General features: G+C 41.0%; 1 protein-coding gene across 1 annotated transcript in view; it reads right to left on the bottom strand.

Annotated features, from left to right (window-relative positions):
• Positions 1-22187, bottom strand: part of LOC126031265 (autism susceptibility gene 2 protein-like) — an 876657-nt gene extending 854470 nt beyond the window's left edge. Inside the window, exon 1 of the mRNA XM_049789562.1 lies at positions 21876-22187. Coding sequence (XP_049645519.1) covers positions 21876-22187 — 312 coding nt within the window. The remainder of the gene's footprint in view (positions 1-21875) is intronic.
• Between the last annotated feature and the right edge of the window lie 2712 nt (positions 22188-24899).

Below are 24899 nucleotides of genomic sequence, written 5' to 3' on the forward strand. Positions count from 1 at the left end.
ACCATAAATGTTACACCGTCTTTACCATTTGACCTAATCCAGTATTCTGCAACCTTTTATACCTTCAGTCTAAGGTAAATAAAAAGTAATTTCAGACAGCTGACAGCTAAGACAAAACAATAGCCAATTATTATCATATTAGTTATTACATGCAATGTTATAAAACTAAAATTTGCAGTTAATGCAACATCTGCTACTGCTGCTTATGGGTTAACCACTAGGAAATTTCTCTAGACCGACACAAGTCCCCAGATAACAGGTTGAAAGATAGAGACCTAAACTATAATAAATAAAAAGAAAAGTTAATGTGCTATGGTGAAACTGGTCGTTGGTCGCCAGAGATAACATAAATTAAATAGTTCGCTTTGTATTTAGGTGAATGCAGATCAATCCTTGGTACTATATACGACCTGCCAGTAGTGTTTGTGCACCACTGGCTGTACCCCAAGCAAAATAACAAGCAACAATAACAAAAAATAAAACACCCTGCTATTAGGTTAACTGGTAATAAGTCATGCTTTTTATTATCCCATATTACTAAAAAAACAACTAGTTGTATTTATTTTCATACACAATGATCTTCAAAAGCATAAGTACTCAAAAGATATGTTCATATTCTTAAAGACTATATAATAAAGGTACTTGTGATAGATGGAACTTTAACTTCACTGAGTGTAAAAATCAAAACCCATTGAGTCTGGTCTACTTACTGATTTGAAAATGCTGGCCTGCATTCTGTAATGTACTCAGTATAATTCTTGAAAACTGTTCCAGTAACATAGCTCAGAAATCTATTTATATTTAGTTAACCTGCAATCCATTTAAAATCTACCTGTAATATACCAGTCTGGCTGAAAAATTCTCTATATAATGGAACATTTGTAGACCCAAACTATAAGTAGACCCACACTACAGTAGTGACTGGACAAAATCACTCCCAGGACCCAGGTCTTGAGCCATCTTATACTGTGGGGCAAATAAACATATTCCAGTGATGATTTATCCAAAGACATGCCAGCCACCTCCTCCTTATCAAGGAGGTAATACAAGCCCTGGAACTAAATCATCTCTCTTCAAGTCCTGACTGTAACTTTCTGGTTATATGGTGACAGGAAAGTCATTTACCTTCTCCATAACAGGAGTGTTCCCGATGTCATAGGGCTGGTGTTAAATGTAGAGTTAAATAGAGTTATATGTGAGGCTGTTCTACTATTGTATAATGACCTTCACATGTAGTGAGCCCTGAATAAGTTTTAGTCATCATTATCATTGTTACTATCAAAATAATTACCCAAATGTTAATGAATTTAGGCACCTAATTTGAGTTACTTGAGCATTGGAATTCTTACATCCTAAACTTCCATCTTTTGTGAATATCTTAATAAACAGAATAGAAGACACAAACTTGTAGTCACCCCCAAAATATAATTCAGAATGGTTACAATGAGGTACAATGAAAAATTTCCATACAGGAAATTGTATGTGGACTCTAATGTCAGTCTTGTTTCATTCCCAGCTAGGTGATCTGGGGAGTGCAGGGACTCAGTTTTGTTTGTTTGTTTGTTTGGTTGGTTGGTTGGTTGGTTTGGGTTTGGTTAAGAAAATTATACCTCTGGACTGACCACTTAGTCCAGGGGACTGAGATCCCCCCACGCCAGGCGGGTCTTCAGGGCCATGCCTGGTTAATCGGGTCCTGGGGGGTGGGGAGGGAGAGAGATTCCTCCCTATGCATCCACAAACTACAGAGGCAGAGCTGCACCCGGAAAACTCCACATGCCAGTTCTTCTGTGTCTCTTCAGCTGGTAAATTGGGGGCTCTGGGCAGGACGGCTAGCCATAGGCCCCCTGGGCTGACCACTTAGTCCAGGGGACTGAGATCCCGCCACCCCAGACTGGATCCCATTCAGGATTTCTCTTCTTACTATTATTCATCTTCAAAAGCGAAATGCGCCCATGCGACATATATACTTTTTAACAACACCCAAAAATATTCTTAATTCTCGACTGTTTTAGGAAAAAAATGAAATTCCCTAGATTTGGAGGATAATATTCAAATAGGTCTCTAAAATCAGTGTATATGTAGACATGACTTCCTATATAGTGGTCCTCTCTGACTGCCAAGCCTGACCATAAACAATTCATCTATACAATGTATATAACCCCTCTGATATATTTCCCCTCCTCCACACAGAGCCCCTTCTACTTCCTCATCTCCCAATCCAGATTTGTTATCTTCCCCTTAATTAACCCTCTTTATCCTCAGTTCTTTAATTTGTTAGGCACCAAGACCGACCTCCTTCTCCAACAGATTCTGCCCTTGTGTATTTTCTTTAACAGCTATAACTCTTTCCAAATATTCTTTTACCATGACGATTCTATCCACTGTTTGTTTATCTTGTTCTCTTTGTGAGCTGTTCAATAAGGAATTTTGGTGGAAGAGTCCCTCAGTTTAATGCTTATGATTGAACCATGTCATGGGGATTGTTGGATTTGTTCTTATGGCCCCCATATGAGCGGACAATGCCACATGGCACTGTTCCTTGTTTGCATAGGCACATTAAAATGGGAAAATACTATACATACAAATAAGTTCTTGTCTATTAGAGATTGGAACACACAAATCTCGTAGTGCAATGGGGCCTTACACCCTGAACATTGATATAATGACCTGGCACAGGCCTCAGAAGAGTGAGCATCCTCCATTCACCCCTGTACCAGGGAAGCTATCTATGAAACATCCAAGGTTTTTTATAACAACACCTGGAAGCAATCCTCTACCAGGAAGACACTACCACAGCTCTGACATCGACCTGCTCAAAAGAGACTTACCTTAACACTAAGAAGACTTGACAACAACAACGACCTGCTTACAGGACAGGGTTCTCTGCATTGCTCTTTAATTGTGAGGTGAAATGAGAGGACGCTCTGCACCATCCTGACTACAATATAGGATATGCAGATTCCAGGATCTTTAATACAGAAACATGATACCAACAACAGAGACTGTGTGAAAAATAAAAGTGTATTGGCACTACAGACAATGACCTGGATTGGACAAACTAGTTTGCCTGGAGCCTAGAGTTGGTCTCATGCCAGGAAACTTCAGGGGTAGGGTCTCCTTGTATTTAGGCCAAAACTTTTCCATCCCATGTCCCTCATATTTTGGTGTGCCTATGCAAACAATAATTGCCACTCTAACACCGTTTTTACTGTGCTCCTTTGACTCTAATCCTTAAGAGAAACAAACCACTTAAACTTTTGAGGTTAACTTAAACTAATATGCATGTGCATGGAAATGTAAAAAAGTACTTTGCCTTCAATGTTTAAGGAGTTACATAAGTGTTATGTCTTTAGATTACTTTGTGTGCTGCTAAGAAATATTATGTACTACAATCTGGGGACTTGAGGGACAAAGCAATTGTACATAGGTTCTGTTTTATTTTTCTTAATGTTCTTTGGCTGAAAGTTCAAAGTTAAGATATCAGCAATAGGACTTGAGAATTCTGTTTATGGGTGATTATCCTCCCACTGTAACTTTACCTTGACCTCTTTCTTTGCATCTTTGTTCTCATAATTAAAAATAAAAAATTAATAAAAAATAAAAAAATAAAATTATAACTTCAGAGAGTTTTCAGCTCAGAGAAAATCATGTCCAAATGTGCTCAGGAGTCACTCCCAGTTTAAGGGATTGAATCTAGGCCTCCCACATGCAAAGGCTCACACTCTTTGAAATATTTTCCTACCCTTTTCTACATTTTTATTTTTTTCACTTGCAAACACAAATTTATTCAATATTGTTTGTTATAACACAAAGTCAAATAGATTGATCAAAACAGATAAATAAGGGTCAATTTGTTTCTGTCATGTAAAGAACACCCCCCATCACAGTGCAGCATTCCCATCACCAATAACCCAATTCTCCCTCCTCCCCACCCCACCCCTGCCTGTACTCTACACAGGCTTTCTATTTCCTTCATACATTCTCATTGTTAGGGTAGTTCTCAATGTAGTTATTTCTCTAACTAAGCTCATCACTCTTTGTGGTGAGCTTCATGACATTTTTAAACTTCACAAAAAACTCAGGTTTAAAAGTTAAAGTTTCTATATGCTCTCTCCCCTGTACACCTCTCTCTTCATTGACTAAAGTCTACTCAACTTGGCCACCTACACTTATAAACCTAGCTACACTGCCTCACAGCCTTCACACTTGCTCTTCCCTCACTATGAATGTTCTACTATGGACATCCACATTCCTTGTTCTCCACTTCCTTTTAATTTTTGTTCAAATATCACCTTATCAGAGAGGCTTCACATATAAACTTTCATATTTACATACAGGCATACTTTATTTAGTCTTCTTGTCACAATTTTCCCATGATATAAGGCAAAAAGGCAATAATTCAGGATCTGGATTTAACCATCCTATCTTTATACTGATTTTTTAGAGATATCATCATCCACATTCAACATATGCATCTACCCAGACAGAATATAAATATCATTTGAGTAGACACGCATTATTTTTATTCACTAAAGCATCCCCTTTGCCTAGAACAGATGCTATCAATAAATAATATGTGAATAAATGGCTAAACAAAACCATCAAAAGAAATTTTTATTTCCAAAATATTATTACCTTAAGATAACCAACAGTAAAAGGTGTACCTCTAATTGAATTAGGTCAGGACTGTCCCCTGTAGTTACTTACTGCTCATAAAGTCTCCAATTTCTCATTCTTTCTTTCTTTCTTTTTTTTTTTTTTTTGTAAGAGATTACTCCTGGATCTATGCTCAGAAATCGCTCCTGGCAGGCTCAGGGGACCATATGGGATGCCGGGATTCAAACCACCATCTTTCTGCATGCAAGGCAAACGCCTTACCTCAATGCTATCTCTTCGGCCCAATTGCTCATTATTTCTATTAAATTCCAAAGAGAAATTTTAAATTTGATGTATAAATTTAAACTGTGATTTTACTTACTAGTCACTGGCAGCTGCATTAACGGTCCTTAAAATTCTAAACATATTGCAGCTGAATACTGTTGCACCCAAAGATATAGACAGATATCTTTAATCAAATAGCAATAATAATGCCTGGGAGAAAATTTTCTTTCCATGCCCTATATCTCATGTTCCCTAGACATGTGGGATCTATCACTGAGTCTTGAGCCTATAAAAATATCAATATTACTAAGGAAATAAGAAAGAATGATAGACTCATTGAGACAGACGAATATAAATATTGCTGGTTTACTGACTCTACTACCTCATATCTTTTTATATCTAAATGACCACTTGACTTGGTTTGCTTTAGGCTTATATTCAGAAAAGTGGCCTTTAAAGCTTGATCTTAACAAGATATAAGTAGTTGGAAGAAATACTTGTAAACTATACTTATAAATCTATATACAGTTTAACAGGCTCTACACAAGGAACAAGCAGTTTCCAACTGCTCCAGAGATGTAAACTAGCTACAATATTGTAATAAAGTCTTAGGCATACCTAAAAAAATTCATAGTTGTTAGAAAGATGTAAAATATGTTCAACAAATAAGTAAATAAGACCTTTGTAAATCTATATCATCCAGTCAAGTAGTGCTGAAGCAAGCAAGAGTTATCAATTAAATTGTGGTGGCCCATCCCTAACAATGTAATCTAATACTTAAAGACAATTTAATGTCTTTGCATGCCAGTATGCCATTGCTGTCAGTATGCTACAGGAATGCTTCTTGGAAGATTGTAATGACAAAGCACATCATTGGGAAGGCAATTATATACAGTACTAACCATTTTACAATGGCCATATGGGCTGTATTTCAACAACATAATTTCCAAATCAATCTGAGCATACATATTTCTTTGTCCTAAATCCCAGGTACACCATTTAAAATGAAATAAGAGTACAGATGAAATATGGACAGCAGATGTAGAAATCTACAAGAATATTAAAGCAATGTTCTTCTATATACAGCAGAGGACACCCACAGCCCTAAAATGAGAATGATGCCTATCTTTGCCATTCTATATTCACCTTAATTTCTGTAATATAAGACACCCTAACATCCTATTTCACCTTATGTTAACTGGAAACATCAAAATAAAGTTTTTATAAATAAACAGAGAATATATAATATAATATAAATAAAAGAGAAAGGCACATGGAAATGTAAATAACATCAAAATTCTGGGTTTGACCATGATGTGCCTAAGTGTAAAATGTCTGCCTTGCATGTGTTACAGTGTGAGTTCAATCCTCAGTTCCACAATTCTGAGTGTGATTACTGGCAATACCACTGTGATCAATGGTTGCACACAATAAGTGTAACCTTCAGCACACAGCATTGAATTATGCAATCTCAGGAAATCAAAGCAACAAAAAGGGAAGGAAAGAGGGGTTTGAATATTTGTTTTGTTTTGTTTTGTTTTTGTTTTTGGCTACACATGGCAGCACTCAGGGGTTACTCCTGGCTCTGCGCTTAGAAATCACTCCTGGCAGGCTCGGGGGACCATATGGGATGCTGGGATTCGAACCACCAGGGTTGGCTAAGTACAAGGCAAAAACTCCCTACTGCTGTGCTATCTCTCCAGCCCCTTGAATAATTTTTAAATACACACTTTCTACCCAATCACTCACAATAATATCTAAGACCAACCCTAGAGGTAACTTTATTTTTTCACAATTCATATTTTATACAAACATATTAAGCAGATGCCTTTCTAAAGCCTGGGTTTAAAAGTCTAACACAGGGAGCTAGAGCAATAGCATTTTCCTTGCATGCAGCCAACCAGAATTCGATCAACAGCATCCCAGATGATTCCTTGAGCCTGCGAGGAATGATTTCAGACTGCAGAACCAGGAGTAACCCCTGAGTGCCACCAGGTATGCCCACAAAGAAGTCAAATATACCAGATTTTCATAGTTATCTTTAGAGCATAAAAGGAAATATTTTGCCTTGAGTATCTGTAGGATCACAAATTTAGTTAAAAACCACTCTATTCCCATTTTCGATATGCAGAACTGAAAACTGACTCACTAAAGTAGTTGGACTAGGGATTAAAACTGTACATTTCCGGGGCTGGAGAGATAACACAGCGGCCTTTGCCTTGCAAGCAGCCGACCCAGGACCTAAGGTGGTTGGTTCGAATCTCGATGTCCCATATGGTCCCCCGTGCCTGCCAGGAGCTACTTCTGAGCAGATAGCCAGGAGTAACCCCTGAGCACCGCCGGGTGTAGCTTAAAAAAAAAAACTACATTTCCAAGCAGATTAATTCTACGAGGTAACTATTTTTTAAAAAAGACTTTCCAGATTTTTTAACTTTATTAATTTCTATATATAGTTAGAAATCATCAACAGAATTCTCTTTTATTTCCTTTCTTCTTCTTCCCCCTTTCTCTCCATTTCTCCTCTCAGTGTTAAATATTCTCTAACAATAGTCATCAGGTCTGATACCTAAAGTCCTTAAAGAATGAAATGTGGAGGCAATCTACATCCAAGATGAAAGGAAAGTCTCAAGAGGGAAAACTTAAAAATGTAATCAAAATAACCAAAGGAAATAAAAAAGAATAAATAATTAATTATTTGTATCACCAGGTGCTTTAAGATACATATAACAAAAAAACTAAAGAACTATTTAGTATACTGCTTCACCAGGAAAAATAGAGGAAAAAATGAAGACAAATATATCAATAGATCCTATTTTACAATAAAAGGTAACTGCCAACAGAAGTTGGAATAGGTCAAGAGATAAAACAAACTATTTATAAATCTATTAAAAATACCATTAACCAATAGAGAACATGCCAGTTCCTTCTCCAATTTTATAACTTTCCATATTGCTTAAGACATCAGCTAGCTAAATATGAAGTGTAGTAAGTGACACAATAATTTTCAATACTGTAGGCCTAATGAACACTTTTTTGCAGAGGCTTAAAAATCTACCTTATCACTAGACCTGGGGGGGGGATCAAATTTTAATGCAGCATTGAACAATGAAAAGGACAGAAATGCCAAGAAAAATACACATTACATATCTTATTTGTACAAGTGGCAGACACCTATAAATTCTAGCTTTTAAAAATAAAGTTTAAAACTTCCCCATAACCCTTCTTCCCTAATCCTGCCACTAACTCTAGAAAAATCAAGACAATTTTCATCCACAGCTGGGAACAAACTGTGATTTATTAGAAAACCATTTGTTACTTCTCCTAAAACAAATCTGTACTAAATAAAAGTGGGAAGGGTGATAAATACAAGCTCTAAGGTCAAGCAAAAAAATGCCACATTTCCTGCCTCTCTTGCCCTCATACTAAGCTTGGACAAATTTACTTAATCTCTGATTTGTTTTCACCTGCAAAACTGAGATGATTCATGTCTTCAGGGTGTTGCTCTAATGAGAAAATGAATGCAAAACGTGAGTACAATGTGTGGTACAGAATGATCAATAAACAGCAGCTCTCTTCTCAAAAATTTATTTTCATGAACTCTTTGGGGGAAATTGTAAGATTGACTGAGTACCTACAAAGCATGGATTACTAAGTAAAGGTAGTAACAATTCTAAGAGCCTCAAATATCCCAAGGATATATATAGGGCGAGTACAGTATATATAACAAACCAAGAAAACCCCCAAAAAACACAGGGTACACTGAGTCATAATCAATGTTTCAAAGCATCCTGTAAACAGATTCTAAGATCTCAAATAATAAAAAATATAATTTTAGAAAAATAAAGTGCTGTCAAAGCTAAAATGTAAAGGATATTTTTTTGCTTGTTTGTTTTTTGGCCACACCCAAAAAACAAGGCACTGGGCAGTTACTCCTGGATCTGTGTTCAGAAATTATTCTGGCAGGCTCAGGAAAACAAATGGGATGCCAAGATTAAACCTGAGTCTACCAGAGACATAGATAACAAATAAGTGAGATAAATTCTAGACTGAAATATTAACAATAGTTTTTACTGGTATGTTTTGAATCTGAGTGATTCAAAATAAAAGACCAGAGTGCTAAAACATTAATATTTTTAAAGTGACCAAGGAAGACGGGAGTTTAAAAACAATTATATTCTCTCTACTGAATGTGACCTGGAATCATCTGGTCCATTTCTATATTAGACTAATAAAACTAATTTTTAAACAACACAACTGTCTACCACAGCAGGTTTCAACATTCAGGTGTGAAATCACACTCTCCAGCACATGGGCTGAATTATCCCCCTGTTTCTCACCTGTAATTATCATTTGCTCCCTCCCCAGGTGGCTCTCTGCCATCACATATCTTTCTGGCTCACATCTGGATAGTACAGACTCCTCTGAGGCCTCATATGCTATGAGGGGAAAGGGAGGACAAAAACAAACTTCATGCTGTCTTAGATAACTTCTGAAGACAGCTGTTCTTGACACACTTAAGAGCAACTTGGTAAAATTGAAACACCCTTTGTTCTATAGTTAAGATTTGTTCAGAAAGAATAAATTTACTACTCAGTTCCTATAAAGTCGAGCTCTTCTGCTAAAGTTTATTCCAAAATTTTACCAAGAACTCCCCATCAACTAGGAGAGCATAATTGGATGTTTTGATTAAAGCATTTTCCTCCCCTGGTTAACAAGATATAACAGATGTCACCAACTTCCCTAATAACAATACAGCCTTGCATTTGGCATTTTAACAATTTTAAAACTGAACTGTCACAGAGAAAAATTACAGCAAGGTGTTTCTTGTACAATCATGACTCTGAAGTGGTTATGACATGCCAGGATTCCCCAATGGAAAAGATATGGAAATCATATTCCGTATTCATAGCTGCAAGTCCTTCTTAGCAAGAATGTGAAAAACTGACCTCTGAAATCTGAATGATGCAGGCTTATTCAAATCACCACCAATTATTTCTGGAAGTACTGACCAAGTGAGGTATGAAACCTGAACAGAAAATGCAAATTTCACATTCACTTCCTTTCAGGAGCATAGGGAACACAGGAAGAAAAGTGCAATGGCCATCTACAGAGACCTACACTACCAAAATTCCAGCCTCCTGCAGAGAGTATGGTATTTGATTTTTAAAACAGGAGTAAAAGAACTCATATTTTTCACACAGTGAGATTCCCCTGGTGCATTTAATCCAATTTGCAAAAGTTCGATTTACACCAATCTTGGTCAACATTTCAGTAAAGAGTGAAACTAGAGATAGGCCTGCATTCAAAATGGGAGGTAGTCTTTCTGATTGAAGTTCAACTCAAACATCCTGGTTTAACAACTCTATTAATGAAATGAAGTCCAGATCTAAAGATTGCTCAGCCCCGCTGTCAGTTGCATGTGTTATTTATAGGCCAGTATATCAATCATGCCTACCCCTCATTATTTCCTACTTTCTAGTCCTAAGTTATGTGGTCTGAAAAATTAATACATTTCATTCTGCTGCATATCTAAACAATGCTTGATAAAAGATTAATAAAATAGGTCCTCACAACCACATACACAGCCAGAGAAATTTATCAATGTCATTTTATTTGCATATTTGGCTGACTGTCCCCTGCAGCATATGTAAGACACAATGTTCAGGTGTCCTGGTTTATGGTTTGCATTTCATTCAGGTTGTCAATCTGCTTCTATTTAATTACATTCATCTTGATATGTTATTACAATCTTATGAAAACTTCTTTTCATTGCATGAATGGCTATAAATATACACACATGACAAACAGTTGTTATAAATTTTCTGGTTCAGCAATAAACAGGCAAGATGCCTCAAACACACATCATGAGAACTTAATATTTTGAGTTTAGCTTTTTCAGAAGAAAAGTGTGGTTGAATTTTTAATTCAATCATGGTCCAAAGTTCATTTGTTTTAAATATTCTGCTACCAATACTATAAAATTTCTCTAAGTTTCTCCAGACTGGCAGGCAGAAGAAAATTGTTGATCAACATTTACAGTAAAAGTCTGAGTAACATTAAAGTCACCTATATCCAAAATAATCTATATCACCTATATCCAAAACCATTTCATGAGACCTGAGAAACCTTCATATTATCACCCTAGCACTTATTTTTTATTCACAAAAAGAGAATTCTGAAAAATGTGTTATACTCAGAGAAAGGCCAATAAATTACAGAAAAAAAGTAAAAGGTTTTGAAAGGATTTTGATACCCTCAGAAGATCTCTTAAGATACACAGGAAAAAAAAAAAGATACACGGGAAGCTTTACAATCATAGCTCATTCTCACTTTTTTAAAAACTTCTACAAACATTCCCAACTCTTGAAGTAGTCTCCTAATTTCACAGGATAATACAGAGTCTCTAACTTCCAGTGAAATCTTGAGCAGGTCAATTAACCCCACTGGGTTGTGTTTTCATTTGCAAAATGAGAGGTAAGACTACATCACTAAAGACAACTTCTGTCTCTAATGTCACTCAAGGTTTATAAAGCACATCAGTCAACAACAGTTGGAATGAAAAGGATCAAAGGACTGCTCTAAAAAAATGAGGTCTTAACTCTACTGACTCCCAACTACCATTACCACTCTGCCCTGCTGGGGATCACAATCATGCATCCCTGGCCCCTGATGGGGGTAGAGTAGGCCCTAACCTTCTTAAGACAATGTTCCCACATTAATCTCCAACATGGTAATTTTCACCCAAAAAATCAAATTGATTACCATCACAAATGAGGAAAGAGCAAACTACAATATGCAGCAATGCATACCATGAAATATTTATTTCCTCTTTTATTCCAGTGAATGTATTTTACTTAAATATATGTAAAAATCATTTTTTAGGACAGTACAAATGAGGGCAGAATGGGTTTAATATTAAAATTGCTAGTGTACTCCTGGGAAACAAATGATAATCTGAAGTTCAACTATTGTTTCTTCTACATCTTACTCTTGGGATTTTATTTTTCATGCAGTCAACAGATATAACTGAATAGAGATCTTAAAATGCAAATAAATGTCTAAAGCAAACTTGAACAGCAAAACAGAATCTTTTTAATTCCTCCTTTGAAAATATTTTATATCACTGCCACCAGAAACTTTGCAAAATCTTAAAAAGCTGAAGTTGTGCAGTATTAGTGAGAAGGCAGGGGAACAACAAAGAAAATTACATCCTTCAGATATTTTCACAAACTGACCCAGGCACTAACCTCAACTCTGTCCCAGATTCTGAATTTCACTCCTGTCTGAAAGAATCAGATTTCTATCTGTATAAGCCAGAGTCAGAATTTGTCTTCAAAGACAGAGTGTCTGTATCCAACTTAGGTCATTTCAAAATGCTTCAGTTAATAACAATCTCACAGTAGCTACAATTTGAAGGCTTTCTGCTAAAAACGAATCCCAATCTATATTAGCTATTTTCCATTACCTATGAACTATAGGCTTTTTCCCTTCTCTGAGTCTCTATTTAACTTGACTTGGATTTTTGAGGGGTTTGAAGCTACCAAGAATATACAGTTATAGTGAGAGGCCAAAATGATGTCATCTTTTAAAACATATTTGTATACAGTTGGTACAATGTGCTATTTGTTTGAGCAAACTCTAACATTCAGACATAAATGAGAAATCACACAAGCTATTCTAATAATCCTCAAAAAAAAAAAAAACCATGGCAGGCAATCTTCACAGTACTATCAGATACTTTGAGTATCTCAAACAGACTTGAAGTTCAAATAATGAAGTCTGTGAGGCAGAGACAGTACGTCAGGTCAAGTGTCTTGCACACAGCCAAACAGGATGTTATCGCCAGCATCTCATATGGTCCAAGTTCCGCCAAAAGTGATCCTGAGTGTAGAGCCAGGAGTATCCCCTGAGCATCACCAGGTGTACAAACCAAAACAAAAACTATTAACAAAATCTGGAATTAAAAGTTTCCATATTTTATCAACAACTCCTAAATCATTGCCCTTATTAATCAACATTCTAATATTTTGATAGCTCTATCTCAGGAAAAGAACACAGGAGGGAAATTAGGAATGGAATAAATGTCCTAATGTTCACAACTTGATGCTGGTATTGGATAGAAGACAAACTAGAGAGGAGTGTAGGAAGGAAGGAATAAGCAGAAAGCAGGAGTAGGTAGGAAGTAGTAGGCTGGTGGAGAATCTAAATGAACCACTAATATCAGACTGACATGTATGTGAATATGTGAAATAAATAGGAAGCAATACATATGATTTCAAGCTTTAGGTCCCCTAGAAAAGGATGGATTCAGAAATCTGAAAATGATTGAGACATAGAAGCCTTTAATTGCCTAGTTTTGTCCTAAGAAGAAAGCCAAAATGAAATTCACTCCTTTTACCTAAAAAGTGGATTAATAAAATTTTGTCTTTTCAATGATATGTGTTGATGACAAATCTCAATGACCCTACCCTGCAGGTTTACTGGAACTAAAGAATAAAAAATAGCTCAGATTTGGAAGAGTGAAGATAAACAAGGCTTTATCAGCCTTAAATTCTATGGTCCTCTTCTAGGTTTTAAGTATCTAAGTTCACCTGTTTAAGAAAAAAGTTCTTATTATATAAGAAATAGAATTCTGAACTAGCTATCAGTGTCCCTAAATTATTTTTCTCTCTACACTAATCTTACCCTTCCAATCTTCAATTGTCTGAATTATCAAATCTACCTTAGTTTTTTTCTTAAGTTTTTTCAGAACTTTCTTATACAAAGCTGTTATCCTATTACCAATATTTGTTCCACAAATATATATATACATATATAATACTTGGTTTACTCCAACTCTGAGAAAATAATTTCATAGGAAGAGAGAAAAGAATAATCTAACGTAATTACTGGGCTCCATTAACAGAAATAATGGGGATAGGAGCAATAATACAGCAATAATACAGCAGATGGGACACATACCACACAGGTGTTTTGCACACAGTCACCCCGGGTTCAATCCCTGGCATCCCATATGGTTCCCTAAGTACCACCGGGTGTGATTCCTGAGTGCAGAATCCAGGAGTAACCCTGAGTACTTCCAGGTGTGGTCACAAAACAAAACAAAAAGAGTAGTAATAAAAGAAAACATAATGGGGCCGGAGAGATAGCACAGAGGAAAGGCGTTTGTTTGCCTTGCATTCAGAAGGTCGGTGGTTCGAATCCCGACATCCAATATGGTCCCCTGAACCTGCCAGGAGTGATTTCTGAGCACAGAGCCAGGAGCAACCCGTGAGCACTGCCAGGTGTGGCCCCAAAACAAAAACAAACAAAAAAAGAAAACATAATAACACTAACCCACCCCACCATTCTTCACCCTCTCTGCAAGTAGGCTGGTATGCAAGCATTTTGTCCTTCAAGAACTGCTATGATGAGCTGAAAAAAAATAATGCACTTGCTGTATATATGACTACTATTGCCACAACCTTAGTTCCCACAGCATTGCCAAGAGTGAACCCTGAGCACAATGCCAGGAGCAAGTCCTATTCATCAACAGGTAAGGCACTGGACCCTTCCCAACCACTCCCACATCACCCCTACCCACACCAAAAGGGACATGTAATACAACTAGGGAGATAACTAAAAGGGGTGGAGTTGCTACTTGAGGCCCAGAGTTCAAATCCTGGTACCAATGAGTGTATTCCCAAAGGTCTCTTGAGCACTGAAGAAAAAAAAAAAGCTGGGCTGGCTAAGAGTCACAGGGCCGGAGTGAGAGCACAGAGGTAAGGCATTTGTCTTGCACACAGTTGACCCAGGGCAGACCTCAGTTTGATCCCTGGTGTCCCATATGGTCCTCCGAGGCAGGAGCTATTTCTGAGTGTATAGCCAGGAGTAAACCCTGGTGTGCCTCCCCCCCAAAAAGTCATATAATGAACTCCAGCCCCCTTAAGCAATGCTTAGAAGCCCCCACTCCTGAGTATAGTAAGTGTTAGAGACCTTTTACTCAAATCATATAGCAAATGTAACCTAATTTTTTCTAACAGCAATCATCAACATTATTTTCTCAGTTGGGGGACTTTATTTCTTATCTAACATGCTTTCAAACTCACCACTATTGACAGTATACAGAATTGTACAGAAGGGTATCAGATTTTCTTTAACATGTTACTTCAATGCTCTTTGAATCATTTGACAACTTCTACCCCTTTTTGTTACTAATGTTTTGATAATGGTAACCAGTAGTTCTGGGAGCTGGAAAGAGGGGGGGAGGGGACAAAGAATGTGATGCTAAGGGTCAAGACCAAAACTAATGTTTTTGATAATGGTAACCAGTAGTTCTGGGAGCTGGAAAGAGGGGGGGAGGGGACAAAGAATGTGATGCTAAGGGTCAAGACCAAAACCTAGTACCTTAATTCTTTTTTTAAGAATGAAAGTTAGAATCAACACTCTCCTTAAAAAGATAAAAGGCTAATCCCTAACTTAGGGATTCAGTTTTAAACTCACAGGCTCATTTCTATCTTTATTTTCTTTAACATGTTACTTCAATGCTCTTTGAATCATTTGACAACTTCTACCCCTTTTTGTTACTAATGTTTTGATAATGGTAACCAGTAGTTCTGGGAGCTGGAAAGAGAGGGGGAGGGGACAAAGAATGTGATGCTAAGGGTCAAGACCAAAACTAATGTTTTTGATAATGGTAACCAGTAGTTCTGGGAGCTGGAAAGAGGGGGGAGGGAACAAAGAATGTGATGCTAAGGGTCAAGACCAAAACCTAGTACCTTAATTCTTTTTTTAAGAATGAAAGTTAGAATCAACACTCTCCTAAAAAAGATAAAAGGCTAATCCCTAACTTAGGGATTCAGTTTTAAACTCACAGGCTCATTTCTATCCGATTCATACAATTTGTATGTAACTTTTTATCAAGTTTCAGTCTCCTTTCACATACTCTTAATGTAATGGTTTCCCTTTGCAGTAAAATACTAAAATCTTAAGTAAATACAGTAAAATTCTCTAATTTATAACCAAGTACATTGTTCACACTTCTTTTTTGCAAACTTTATCATCACTTAAAAACTCCTCATAATCTAAATCTATGAACACTTTCAGAAGTGAAAAGCAACAACTCTAATTCCCATTCCAAATTTCCTAAGATACAATGTGAGAAATGCAATGAAAACAGTTTCAGGGTGGGGGAAGAAAGCTCTGACCTTTCTTCAATTATCCATTCATCCATAAGGGAGAGAAAAGGCAGATAATCTGAAACAATTATTTTAGCATCACTGTCAACCTTCTCATCTGACTTTCTATCCAAGCTTGTTAAAAAGCAGCAACAGACAAAACCGGAAGGGATCAGAGAGTACACAACATATTATTAACTAGAAGGAATCATGGTGACATCGGGATTGACTGTTATCACACTCAAAGAACCATTAATAGAAATCACTCACCAATATTCACCTCAAGGTAAGATTATTAACAATCAATGAAAAGGCTGACCCCAGGCAGGAAAAGGGAGCTGACACTAATCACCATTATTTACCACTCACATGTCCAGATAGAGCCTCTGCTCTAACTGTAAACTGTTCTGCCAGGTTTCTCAAATCCATACATTTCATCAGTCCACACATTCTAAATTCAGATCAGCATATTTTCAGATCTGAAAGGGGCTTCTGCAGCAACTCCACAATGAATTGTGGATTAAAAATGCCTAGTAGTGACATTTTGGAAGTAAGGCACATCACCTCATCTCTTTTGACTTTCAAAATTCAAAATCACAAAATAAAAATCTACTTTTGGAAGAAAAAGACAACTACTTATTCCTATCTTTACAAATTAACTGCCTGATTAATAGATATGGTGTCATGGGTGGAACTATAACCTATGGACATTCAGCAGAATTATGCTTCTTTCCAGCTTAGTATTGCAGCTATAAAAATATTCTCAGTATCTCCACTACAGGATGAAAACACTCATGCTTTTAGAGAGTAACTTCCCAAGATCATTCAATTAGTTAGGGCAGTCAAGCCTGGATCATGGGTTTTCACAGGTCTCATAACTCCCTAACAGGTTATTTTACTTCCACAGCTGTGTATTATTTACTTGCCGTCTTCCCCAAGTCATAAGGCAATAAGATATCACTTGTCTTATTTCAGTGCCTTTTTCACTATTTTCTCTCAGTAAGATTTGCCCACCATTGCCTCTTTCCCCTCTCTGTCTACATACATCCCTTCAACATTCTGGGCTCCATCTTCCCCATAAAGTCATCTCAAACACTTCATCTTATTCCACTACTCCTTTTCCAAAAACCTATATACTATTACACTTTCTTAACAATAAGCACGGGAGTACCTTTTTCCAAACCCCAGGGATTACATACTGTAAGTTCCTTCTTTTTTTTTTGGGGGGGGGGTCACACCCGGCGGTGCTCAGGGGTTACTCCTGGCTGTCTGCTCAGAAATAGCTCCTAGCAGGCACGGGGGACCATATGGGACACCGGGATTCGAACCAACCACCTTTGGTCCTGGATTGGCTGCTTGCAAGGCAAATGCTGCTGTGCTATCTCTCCGGGCCCAAGTTCCTTCTACTGTTTCTACAAGTGTCCATCTTATTAAGAACTCCATAAAAACTGCAGACTTGGGGCCAGAGAGATAGCACAGCAGTAAGGCATTTTTTTGCCTTGCATGTGGCCGACCCAGGACACACTCAATTTAATTCCCCCGAGCTTGCCAGGAGCAATTTGTGAGCACAGAGCCAAGAGTAACATCTGAGCATCTCCGGGTGTGGCCCAAAAACAAATCAATTAATTAATAAATAAACTTTTTATAAAAAAAAAAGCTGCAGACTAAAAAAGCAATATGATTAATGGTGCATTTTAAACAACTGAATAAATGATATCTGACCACAGTAAATTATCTAAGCCTATTAAGGCAGCATGCAATAAAACCAATTCTGTACAAACTATTTACCCTTCTGCCAGTTGAGAAAGCCCAAGAAATGAAGATCACATGAAAGCTTTGGTGTGATCCTCTCTAGTCACCAGACATAGGTCTTCCTTTTTTTCCCCACAAGTCTGCAAAGTTCCAATTAACCTCCATCTGTTAATGCCACAAGTTTCATGTTTACTTTCTTGATCAGCTGTATCAAAGAAGGCTTCCCCCAGGTTCCAGAGGACAACCCAGGGTAAGGGGGAAAGAATAGACTGCCAAAATCAAATTTTCATCCATAGTGCTCAAAGAACTTCCTAATCAAAAAGCACACAAAGAAACCCAAATAATAGCAGAAAGGTTAGACTGTGAGCACATCTAAGTAATATCTAGTAAAATGACCCCAATCTTTTCATTTATACTGTTTGTTGAGAGCTACGTTTTTGTTTTTTTAATGAGGCATTATACCTGGAGATAATTACTCTCAACCTATCATTCGAAGAACATCCAAATAAACAATTCCACATGCAAAGGGTAACCCTCCTTCTCAAACACATATTGAAAAGAACACCGTACTCAACTTTAGCCTTCTCACCTACCCTCTCATCTGTCAGGAGACTCTTCACAAGCACACACTTGAACTTCAGGGCACAATTACTCACAAGTGTCCATGTAGAATATTAAATTCCCTCAGTCGGTGGTTTCAATGCCTATAGACTAACCCAAAGCTTTCATAATCTTAAATAACAATTCAACAATAATGAAAAATTGCCAACATAAAAATTGAACATCAGGCAAGTATTACTCCAGTATCAGTGAAGCCATAGTGGAACTGAAACAATATGCATCAGCACATCACAGTAAGGATATCTGCTTTAAAGGGGGGAACTAAGGTCAGCCATTCAGGACAAAATCATGGAGACAGATAGTGCTTCCATTACCATCCAAAGTATGTTAGTTCACAGTCAGCCAGAACTCTGCTGTCTGAACCAACATCAGGTACCTGTCTACCTTTGCAAGCTAACATTTCTGATTTCTTGTAACTGACAACAGCCTTAATATGTGGTGACAACTATTTGAATTCCGAACACGAGGCACACAAAAAGCTTATACTTAAGGTATAAGCAACTACAATTATCCTTTATGAGCACTATTGTAATATTACTTTTGTCTAAATTTATCATTTAAGTTACGTATATCTTAATAATTCTTCGCGTTTCTTAATGAGTTCAGTAAATCTCCCACACTGAGTGTAGTAATACCAGAGATATTTTCGCCATCTCTAAGCACATGTATTTAACTGAGCAGAATGCCCACTAAAATGAGAATGGCAAGCATATCTTTCATTTTCATGAATATTTTGTTCCCACAACTTTCCATCTTAAAAGTTTATTTATGGCTTTCCTACAAAGTTGAACCACTTAAATGTAAACAAAATACTTGACATTACAAGACTTGTTTATTTAGGTGAGGTACTGGTGTTTATTCAGGTGAGATACTGGTGTTTGATGGTTTGTATTTTTGTTTGTTTCTTTGTTTCATTGAGACTTTTGCCATTTAGAGATATAGAAATACTTAAATTTTCTTAGACCACCTATGCAAAAGAATGAGTAAATGGGGTCTAGATGAAACAAGATGAGTTACTAGTCTTTAAAAACTAGATATGTGTTTTAATTTTTATATTTATTTTTTCTATCAAGTTTTAAGGAAGCCTTTGAAAAAGCCCATAATATAAAGGTAGCAAATTAATCAACAACCCAATTAGCCTGGTTTGTGAATTTTAAAAAGTTCCAGAAAAAAATAAGAACATGAAATAGTACTAATGTATCATTTTAATTTGGCCTTTCTTCTAAATTATTATGCAAAAGAATCTAAAATTCACATTTTTCTCTCAAAAATCATAAGATATGATAGATATCATAAGCCCAGTAGTAGACATCATAAGCCCAGTAAATAACCAGTTATTAAAGAAAAACATTAAAAATAAAATCATCAAAAACAGTTGCCTAAGTTATAGTTCTACTTGCTCTTCAAAAACTTTACAGAAATTTGTAGATCTCTTTTGCTTAGTGAGATGAACCAGCCAGCAACACAGTAGCCAAGGACTATTATAAAATAGAACCACTTGTAACCAGCTGTTACATATATTGTTCTAAACCAACTACAGGTAGCACTGATGAAATCAAAATATAGGCACTATTTTCATGCCAACATTTCAATTCCTATTTTAAAGCTAGAAAGACAGAAAGAGAATGAGACAGAAAGAGGTCACATTGTACCTCCCACCTTGGCAAAGTTAGAGCCCCAGTTAGAATTACCCTAATAAGTGGTGAACCTCAATGCTCAAAACAACTATTTAAGATCCACTTTAGCCAGTAAAGCACCAGTACAAGAACCAGAGAGTAACTGATTCAATCACTAACATCTAAATCCATGACTACCACAATCACTCCCCAACTACTGGCCACCTTGCATCACCAACACCACCAGCATTCCCAGCCAAAACTGAAAAGAACACCATTGGCAGGAAGACAGGTTTGTTTTGTTTTTTTGGAATATTCAAATTTGACCCCTAAACACACAGCACCAGAGATCTAAGCCGTTACAGTGAGTGAAAGTGAGATTTAAGTTATCATTAACAAAGCTTGCATTTGAGTGTGTCAAATAATAGCAGAACAGAAAAACAAAACAAAACAAAACAAAACCAAAGGCAAAGCGAAAGTTTCCTTCAGGAACCTCAAAGCATCACATCAGCTGCAGGTGAGGCTAGAAACCAACTCCTATCTTGGTGTTCTGTATTTAAGCAAGCCAGACCAATGCTTCAGAATATCCAAGTCTTCGGTGTGGTGTGTTGTAGGTGTGGACAGGGAAGCAGGGTAAATAGGGGGTGGGGGGAGCAGGTTGTATTTATAGAGGCCAATGACGATGCCAACATCAAATCAGATCTGTCCAGGAAAAGAGATTCCTCCTGACCCCTGGACATTCTCTCTCTAGTCTCCTCCTCTCCACACACACAAGCTGGTTAGCTGGCAGGAAAATGTGCATTTGGAAATCAACACTGCAGGTGCCCACAGCATAGAGAAACACAGAGAGAGAGAGACTTCTATACATGCACAAAGCCAATCACAAAGAAAAAAAGAAAACAAGCAAAAACAGAAAAAAAGAAAAAGGTAGAGGGCCAATTGGGTGACAAGTCCTTCAGATACCAGCTGGAATTTGATTCTTTCCTTCCACCAGTCCTCCCTGGTGTACCTTTCTCTGTCTTTTCACCAAATTGTTCGTGCACACACAGACACACACACACACACACATATGTGTATGTGGGTAGATACAATTAACCCCTTCTGTAACAGAGCTCCGTACAGGATATAGAGCTATTTCATCCTTTCCTCTTCTTTCCCCTCCCTCCTTTCTCCCGACCAAGAGAAAACGCCCCCTTCTCTCCAGCCTCAAAAATCAAATCAAATCAAAGACAGGGGGGAAGGGGATGCAAAAAAAAAATTTTTTTTTTAAAGGACACAAAACCTCATCCGTCCCCGGACCTGGGGGACATCCATCCAGGAAAGGTCCATCCTCTACCGACACACACGGACACAGGGCTCGGTGCAAAAGCCCACAGACAAACCGTCCACAGGCGCCCCAAACCTAGCAAAGAGACTTCCACCAGCCAAGAAGCCATGATTGGGGAGGGAGAGGAGGAACAGGGTAGGGGCAGAGCTTTCCGTGGAGTGGGGGGGCGCATTGTTGTGATGCCTGAACCCCTTTCTCTCTGCCCATCTGCCGAGGAGGGGGTTCAAGGAGGGGGGGCGCGGAGGAGAGCGAAAAAAGCCAAGAGACCAAGGCGACTGCTGGCTGCCTGGCTGCCTGTCAGTCTGTCTGTCTGTCTGTTCCCCCCAAGGTCTCCCCCCACCCCAACAATAAGACCCCCTTGAGCCAAGACAGACCGACAGAGCCCACTAAGACTAGACAGACCGACCGGAGCGCGGCGCAAGAGGCGGCAGAGCCGGGCGCCGCCGAGTGGGGTCGCGCAATAAAGGGGAAACCGGGGGTGGGGAGGGAAAGGAAGGGGAGGGGAGGGGGCTCCCCCTTTACCTCCAGCGCTTCAAAAGTGACAAAGCTGGTCATGGCAAATCCATCAATGATGTCCTCTTCGGCCGACGTGGACTCCCGGCGTTTCCTCCGCGGGGGTCGGGGCCGGGACGGGGCGGAGGACGGGGGCTTCCCATTGTCTTCCTTGTCGGAACCCGACGACGAGGCGAGCGAGGGTGCCCGGGTCCGGCCGGCTCCGGCGCCACCGGCCGCCCCGGCCCCTCCGAGCCCGCCCCGGGAGCGCCGTTCCCGGTCTCGCTGCGATCGCGATCGCCGCTTCTTGCGGAGTCCATGGCCCCGCGTCGGGCCATCCATGGCTCTTGCTCTGCCCTGCCGCCGCCGCGCCGGGGTCTCTCTCTCTCCCTCTCTCTCTCTCTCTCTCTCTCCCCGCAAGCCCGCGCCGCCTGCCTGCTTGCTGCCCTGCCCGTTCGCCACCAGCCAGCCCGGGGCCGCGGCCGCAAGCCCCCAAAAAATGCAAAAAAAAAAAAAAATCCAAATACAAAATTGACACCAGCTCGCTCTCCCGGGGTGGGGTGGGCTGGGGGGGGGGCTCGGCTTCCCCCCGCCCCGAGCGGCGGCCGAAAGAAGGGAGAGACAGACAGAGAGAGAGAAAGAGGGGGAAGAAAGAGCGGAGAAAAAGAAACGGGGGGAAGGGGCGGAGAGAGGGAGAGAGAGAGAGAGAGAAAGAGGGGGCCGCCCGGCCGCGAGGGCGAGAAGAGAGGAGAGGCAAGGCAAAGCAAGAAGGCAAGGCAAAGCAAGGCAAGGCGAGGCGCCCAAGTGCGGGGCTTTGCACGCCCGCCCGGGGCCCCCGATGGGTCGGGTCGGGTCGGGAGATGCCCCGATTGCAAAGCAAAGTAAATGGCTGCAAACACACACACACACAGACACACACAGAGAGACACACAGACACACACACACAGGTCTCCTTCAGACGGGCAGCCCAAGAACTCGCCCAAGCGGGCAATAAATCAGAATAGCGGAATGCTTTTGATCCAGAGACTGGGGGGTAGGGGGGTGGAGAAAGGCTCCGGGGAAGAGCTTTCTCCCACCCCCCGCGGCCATGCGCGTCCCCCCCTTCCAAAAAAAAAAAAATATATATATATATATAAAACACCCCAGGCGTGCAAAGAAACGTTTGCAAACCGCGTCGTCTCGTCGTCCCCCCCACCCCAGGCGAACCCGATCGCGGTTCGAAAATGGGGGGGGCGGCCGCGGGAAAGTGGGAGGGGGGCGCAATGAACTTCACCCACCCGGCCCTCCCCCCTTAAGTCAGGGCCCCTTTCCACGCCGCCTCTCGGAGGAGTCTCTCGGAGGAGTCTCTCTCTCTCTCTCTCGGAGTCTCTTCTCTCTTCGGGCACACGCCTCAGAGGAAAGTCACTCGCAGGCTCCCAAATTGTTCCGAAAGGCCGCGGCGGCTGCCAAGCGCCCCGACAGGCACCGTCAGACAGACCCCCCAGAGAGGGCGGCGGGCCCGGGAGACCATTCGGTCGGAAGGGGCGCAGGGGAGGGCGCTCGGTGGCCGAGGAGAAGGGAGGGAGGTGCAGGCAGTGGTGGGCTTTTTGGATTGAGCTTTTTTTTGCTTTTTTTGCTTTTCGATCTCCAAAGCGGGGAAGAAGCAGCAGCAGCAGCCGACCCTGCCCTGCCCAGCCGCTTGCTGCCAGCCAGCCCCCTTTCGCCTTCGAGAAGATATTCCTTCCAGTCCCAGATGTGAAAAAGGAGGAGAAGAAGAAGAAGAAAAAGAAGAGGTCACCCTCTGCTAAGTCCGTCGACGAGGAAGGCAGAACAAAAAATAATAATAAAGGCAGCTCCCGGGTGAGAAAGAGAGAAGGAGAAGAGAGAGAGAGACACCCCGAGTGTCAATGTCTGTGTCTATGTCTCCGCCGCCGCCTCTTCTCTCCAGCCTGCAGGAGAAGCGCCGGGAGGAGGAATAAAAAAAGCCCAAAGCCGAGAATGCAATCGCCGCTAACGCTGTCGCTGCCGCGGTGGGGAGAGCCCCGAGCCGGAGGGTGCAGGGTGGCGTGTCCCCGGGCGCTTGCACAGGGAGCCCGGGCACGGCCCCATCCTCCGCCCCAGCCCGCCCGTCTCAGCTTCAGCCTCTGCCGCTGCCGCTGCCGCCGCTGCTGCTGCTCGCGCACGCGCGCTCCCGCCGCCCTCCCCGCCCCGTGCGAGGCGCGCCAGGGCCTCCCTCGCTCGGCGCGCGCTCCCGAGCGGCCGCGTCACGTGGCCCAGCCGGGCGGGCGGGCGGGCGGGCGGGTGGGCGGCCGCGGCCTCCTGGCTCCACCCCGCCCCCTCCCCGGTTGTAGAGTGTGTAGAAAGCAAAAGGCTGAGGTGGTGCTGGTGGTGGTGGGAGGGGGGAGCTGGCCGCGCGCTCGCTTGCCCCGAGCCCAGGGCATGCGCGCTGGGGCGGCCGGGCCTGCGCACTGGGGGCGGGGGAGTGAGGGGGGACGCGGAGGGGGCGGGGCCCGCGCGCCCGCGTGTGCGGTGTGCGGTGTGTGTGCGCTGTGGGGTCGGCTGTCTGTCCTGTCTGTCCGCTCGGCTCAATTAGCGCGCCCGGGTGTGCCAGTCGCTCTGGGTTGGCTCCGGGCGCGGGGCCACTGTCCCGGGCAGCTCCGTGCTGCCCATCGCGCGCTTCTTGGGACACTTAATAGGTGTCTGTGTGTGCACCCGTTTCCCCCCTTTCACACCACCCCCATTTATTTTTTTATTTTTATTTTTTTTGCTTTCTCCTTAGGGCCCGCCCGTGTATTTATTTGCCCTGGGCGACCAGCGTGGCACTTTTCTTTGTATTTTTTTTTAGGGGAAGACCTTGCCGAAGAGTGTGTGTGGGGGGGCATGTCTGAGTTCACTTGACTGCAAAAGCTCAGGCCTGGGACTCCTGGGGGTGGGGGCTTCTGGGCAGAGTTGTTGGAAACTTTCCCCCCCAAGTGGTGGCATCGCGCGTGGCCGACTGCCCCCCCCCTCTGATTTGAGGTTCCCCACTTCTCTTCCAAGTAAAGCACCCCCCAACCCTGATGGTGCCTGGGGTTG

This window comes from Suncus etruscus, chromosome 15 (genome assembly GCF_024139225.1).
Source record: "Suncus etruscus isolate mSunEtr1 chromosome 15, mSunEtr1.pri.cur, whole genome shotgun sequence".
NCBI classification, from domain to species: domain Eukaryota; kingdom Metazoa; phylum Chordata; class Mammalia; order Eulipotyphla; family Soricidae; genus Suncus; species Suncus etruscus.